Raw genomic sequence first — 6,000 nt, 5'->3', positions numbered from 1 at the left:
TAAAAAATCTTTTTCATCTGTTTTTCATAAAAATGTCTAGATACCAGGGTTCAAGGTAATATCCAGTTTGGAATATACACTTTACTAACTGGGGACATTCAAAGTCACAAATAAAGAAAAGGACACTAAGGTTTAATAAGGGCAAACAAAATGTTGCTTTCAGCAGTATAGATTTCACATTACAGTACACCAATTTTGACAGCATTCTCTTTTGTCTATTTTTGGTACATAAGATGGAATATCTTTATATAACTTCACCAAGCTCCATTAACTAAAAGGTAAAAAAAAAAGTAGTATATATTTTATTTTAAAAAATTTGTAAAGACACAGCAAAACTAATTTTAGTAGTGCTACCTATACACAACCATCTGCATTAAGAAACTTATGAGGAAAGCATCCTTTACAGGAAAATCTTGCGACACCAGAGTTGAGGAATTTGAGTGGTTTTTTTTTGTTTGTTTTTTTTTAACTACATGAAAAAAATTACACATGGCACATTCTCATTCATATTCTGTAATGTATAAAGTCACAAACATACCTAATCAAATAAATAATAAAAAATGAATTTGAATGTGTGAGTTTAGTATTCTAAAACCACTACACAGAATAATGGCAACTTTCACACAAACATTATTTACATGGTAATACCCAATCTGGGTACACTGCTACAAAACTCATAAAATAGGAGAGTAAACTTGAAATGTTTTCTTTTAAAGTACAGTCTAGCAGCTTGACTAATGCTGTTTCCTTCTGTGAATTTGTGATATTTTAATCTGTCTCTTCATCCAGCTCATAACTGTCTCTTTTATCATAAATATCTTTTATTAAAAGAACTCGTACAAGCATATTTTCCAATGCATTCCGGTCCAGTGAAGTAGAGGTGTACCACACCAGACTGTCCGAAGACCTTGAGCATTCTGGTTGCAAATAGAACACATCCATTTTCTGATTAAGATTCTGTGGGCTAGAAAAAAAAGTTAATTATTTTACTAATTTCTAGAGCAAGCCTTCCAAAGTTATGTAAAATGAAGACTTACCATATATACTCTAATATAAACCAACCTGAATATAAACAGTGGTAAACTTTTTCTTCCAAAAAGGAGGAAGAAAGGTTGACTCAAATATAAACTGGGGTGGGGGGTCTATATTCAAGTGCCCTGCCTTGCACCCAGCACTCCTTTCCTCCCTTCTTTTCCTACCGAGCCCCCAATGCCCATGACAGGCCTGACTGAAGTCCTGGTGGTCTAGCAGTGAGCCAGGACAGGAGCGATCCTTCCCAGTCAACTCTAAACCACCCCACCTCCCTGACCCCTTGATAGAGCTGAAAAGTGAACTTGCAGAAGGCATTTTTTATCATAGTTTTCATGGGGCAGGAGCGTAGAAAGATTGCTCCTGCCCCACTTCACCGCTAGACCACCAGGGCTTTAAAGGTAAGGTCTGCAGGGGTCAGGGAGGTTGGGGTGGTTTAGAGTTGGCAAGAACAGGGAACAGAAGTATTGCGCCTGTCCCAGCTTACCGTTGGACTACCAGGGCTTCATACAGGCCCACAGCAGACCTACAACAGGTCCGAGTAGGGGTGGAGCAGGCCAGAGGACCTGAATATAAACAAAGTTTTGGTCCAAAAATCTTGGTTTATATTTGACTATATACAGTACTGATAGCAGGCATCATAAATTTTAAACACATAATTGCAAACACTTTCTTTTGAGTTTATAAACAGTATTATTTAACACATACAGTACTTCCTATATCATTAACTACCCTATATCCTGACCCCAATGCTTAATGGCTGGTAAGGTGTTCTTCTCTTCAAATGTATCTTATGCAGCTTTGGCCAAACAGTTCAATTTTTATCAGTCGACAGCACTTTGTTCTAAAATGTTTTAGGCTTAATCAAGGTTTTATTTTATATACTTCAGACAATGACTTTCATGAATGGATCTCAGAAAAGTTTTCTTTTTGACATCTTGCCCATGCAAATCACTGCTGTTTCTTAATGTACTGTGGATCTGCCCACATCTACTGTAGTGTCAGCTAAACTTTTATCAGGTTTCTGTCAGTGATCTGTTGGTTCTGTTTTGAAAATCTGACCAGTTTTTAGGTATTCAATTAAGATTGTTAAAGTTAAAGTAAGATCTGGAAGACATCAATCTAATGCAACTTCCATTTCTTAATGTTCCTGAGAGTTAAAATTTCCAGCTAGGCACGTCTAAAAAATGATTATAGCTTTCCCTTGGGATTTAACTGAAGAATTTTTATGTTTGAATGCTTAGCTGCTGAGATCACATGGACAGAAGCTAAAAGGGTTTGAGAATTTGTTCAACAATGGAATTGTGCTCTCCTAATGGAGGACCTTAGGATTAACTAAGCTTTTTGAACTTTGTAACATTATCTATAAAAGAAAATGTAGTAATAGATCAACTGGAAATGTGTCCAAAAATTTATAACTGTCATTCACCTTTTTAAATTATTTTCTATTAAAATCAACAAATAGAAATTTTGAATTAAAATGTGCAGGAAGATGCCATGTTGAGTTAGATGAAGGCCTTTTGAGCCAGGCATGATCAGTCTGTCATGAGTGCCCAGAAAATTCTAAAAAGCATACTAAAGAGATGACTGTAAACTACTTACATATATTAAAAAAGGCCATTTGTATGTGTAAATTGGTATTCCTGCTCTGGCAGTATTCGAATCCAGACTCACAGCCCATTTCTTTGAGCTTCTATCAATTCCAAATTCCAACCCACATGCTAAGCACCAATATCTGTCTTTTCATTCCCTCTGAAATTCCCCCACTTGAGCACTGTGTATAGATGCACCTTCTTGTCCAGTTTGTCTGTATTGACTAGATTGTAAACTCTTTTGATGCAGCGCTGTGTATATCTAGTAGCATTATAGAAATGATAAGTAGTAATAGTAGTAGTCGTCAAGCATAAGTTGTGATTTTAAAACAAATGTTAGCTTGACCTGTTTGACAGTGGCATGTAGAGATGTGTGTTGAGCATGTTTGGGAGAGCTTCAAAGTGCATATATATATTCTGTATTTTGCAACAGCAATACATCCATATAAAAAAAAAACCCCATCACCTGCTTCGATTCATAGGTGTACACTAACTTCTCATTTGAGCATGAGCCTGGGGCAAGAACTTTGAGGCAGGGCAGGGTTGGACCTGTGATTCCTAGAAAGTTGCACAGGAATGGAGTTGATGGGAATCCCAAAGGGATGGAAGCAGCTCTTTGGAGCTCCTGCAGGAGTGTACTTGACCAGGCCTGGCTCCGAGTCCAAGAAATCCAAGTACCATGTCCTCTCTTCTTTCTTCTAATTCAGTACAGCAACATGTGCTGTTTTTAAAACACGGCGGACAGCGGTTCCCACACACTACCTGCGACTGACCTGGAAGCCTTCCCTCTGATGCAAAATCCTAGTCCAGAAATGTACACAAGAACAATAGACAAGAACTGGACAAACATACACAGGACCTCAACCGGCACCACCCATCTAGACACCCAGATCAAAATCCTTTATCAAACCTACATCACCCCCACAAGCATGCATAAGATCTGCACAGAAGTTCCAGATACCTGCTGGAAAGGGTTTGGCCAAAAGAGAGACTAAATACATATGGTGGAGCTGCCCAAAGATACAATTCTGGAAAACAGTCCTAATCAAAATCAGAAAACACATTAAACAAAATGGACTACAACCTACTACTACTGGGAATAATGGCCAAGACAACAACACTACTAGACAAAAGAGACATGACAAACTTCATGCTTTTGGCAGCTAGAATGATAATTGCTGCAACTTAGAGGGAAGTTAATGCCCCTTCCACAAAGAAATGGAAAGCAAAAGTATGGCAAATATTTGAACTCAAATGGAGAACAACAATAACAAAGAACAAAGAAGCAGAATTTTAAAAAAACAAACATTTGGAAATATCTCCTACAATTAAAGGAGGAAAGCAAAGACACGGCAAAAAAGCTAGAAATATAGAACACAAATAACCGTTAATCACATACTACCAATAATTTGCACGCCATCAATCCAAGATCAGTGCACATTCCCTCAGTGAACCTACTCCATATAAAAACTCCCAAACAAAATAACTATTATCACATTAATCCCAAAGAAACCCTTCTACAAACGAAACCCACTACAGCTCCTTGTGACTTTGGGCAAGTCACTTAACACTTCATTGCCCAATGTAAACTGCTTTGATTGTGTAAACCATACAATAAAAGCAGTATATCAAGTCCCACCACCTATATCCCTTTAAAAAGTATTTATTTTAAAAGCTCATGGAATAGAACTTTAATACAGTCCTTAAGCCATTTCTCATAGTCTAAGGCTTCCATAAGCTCTGCACGAGGTTCCACCTCAGACTCCATGTTAATAGGGAATGCCTGCCATTTGTTGCACAAAGTTGATGAAAGAGTAACTTTCAGGTTGAGATATGCAACATGGAGGATGTGGAGAAGGATCAGATGTTATCCTACTAGATTTGTCTGCAGAGAGCTCAGGGAAGTCATCATTAGAGCGTGGTGACAGATCAGAATCATCCACATAAGCTCTTCTGGAAGTTTTTGAAGTAGAGCATTCAGTGGAGTATTAAAATGAACGTTGTGAATGGGTTGAGGAGCATTAGGGAGAAGTAGGTGGGCTACGCTTTCTGGAGGATGATGCATACATTGAGTGCTTTCTAGATGTTGATGCTTGATATCAAGGGGTCCTGAAGGGATGCTGGAAGCATCCTTGGACAGGACTGAAGCTGGTAAAATAGACGCAGGAGCCTGTGCAAGCTGTGACTGCAGTAGTCCAGCAAACTCTTGTTGGAGCAATACTCGAAGCTACTCCTGGTGTGATGATGCTGGTACTGATATTGGTAAGGATACAGTGGGAGCAAGCTGTGCTGGGTATTGAAGCATGCCTAAGAGGAGACATCAGCTGACGTGATGGTGAACAGTCATATGTGTGTTGACGCTTGGATTACGTCGAGGGTATGAATATCTGAAAAGATGTATGTCTGGTAGGGGAAGGACATTTGTGTTCCTTAGCTCTCTTACAAGGCTCCCCCAATGCAGGTAGAAGTGATGAAGATGTTGAGCCCCTGCCCTACATTGTTGACGCAGTCAGTGCAGATACTAATGCTGTGCTGGAGTAGATTGAAGTTGGGCATTGGGGTTGAAATTTTCAGCCACGCTCGATGTCCTTGAAGTTGTACCAAAGAGCTTCTCAAACTGAAGTTTATGGGCTTTTACAATCCTCTTCTGCATACAAGAACAGAGGGTGCATGAAATGTCTCGATGGTCAGGACCAAGACAAAGCACACACTAGTTGTGCGGATCAGTGCCCAAAATGGTCCCATTACATTGAGTGCACTGCTTGAAGCCACTATATGCTTTGGACATCAAGGGGAAAACTGCCAACATGAAGTCAAAGGACTCAATGGCCCAGGAAGTTTGAGTAAAACCTATCCCAAAAAAGACTCAATACTCCTGGAATGGAAAGAGGCTTGGGGGTGGGGGGATGCCTGAAGGTCCAAAAAAGAAAAAGTCAAAAATTTGGCATAAACTTGACTGAAACTGAAAAAAACTCAAAGAAAAACAAAAAATGAGAAAACTAAAGGAAAAATCCCAAAGGGAAGGCACCCAAAAGACAAAAAGTTTGACACGCTGAGGAGAACTCTGAACACAGCTTCTCAGCTCCATGGAAAACCAAGAACTGCAGGTCCTGTGAGCCAACATCAGGCAGGAAGGCATCAGCATGTGTGTGATACAGGTGGTCCTAAAAGATTTAAAGTGACAGTATACTTTTTGACTGTTCATCTCAGGTTCCGTTGATGACATCACCCAATTGAGGTTAAACCTATTTGTCCTTGCAGAAAGCAGATATTCACCCTGTAGTAGGTGACCTTCGAGGACAGCAGGTATATATTCTCACGTGGGTGACATCATCTGTGGAACCTGGCATGGCCAAAAAATGTACTCTCTTTAAATCTT

At 39.4% G+C, this 6,000-nt stretch overlaps 1 protein-coding gene across 1 annotated transcript in view; it reads right to left on the bottom strand.

Moving 5' to 3' along the window:
- Positions 1–272: 272 nt before the first annotated feature.
- ZMYM2 (zinc finger MYM-type containing 2) overlaps positions 273–6,000 on the bottom strand; it is a 537,976-nt gene continuing 532,248 nt past the window's right edge. The window contains 1 exon segment of the mRNA XM_033950396.1: positions 273–964. Within this exon segment, the coding sequence (XP_033806287.1) occupies positions 769–964 (196 nt within the window). The 3' untranslated portion in view covers positions 273–768.

The sequence above is a fragment of the Geotrypetes seraphini genome, chromosome 6, assembly GCF_902459505.1.
Source record: "Geotrypetes seraphini chromosome 6, aGeoSer1.1, whole genome shotgun sequence".
NCBI classification, from domain to species: domain Eukaryota; kingdom Metazoa; phylum Chordata; class Amphibia; order Gymnophiona; family Dermophiidae; genus Geotrypetes; species Geotrypetes seraphini.
The sequence above is the reverse complement of the archived record's forward strand: the minus strand, read 5'-3'. Positions and strand labels throughout refer to the sequence as shown.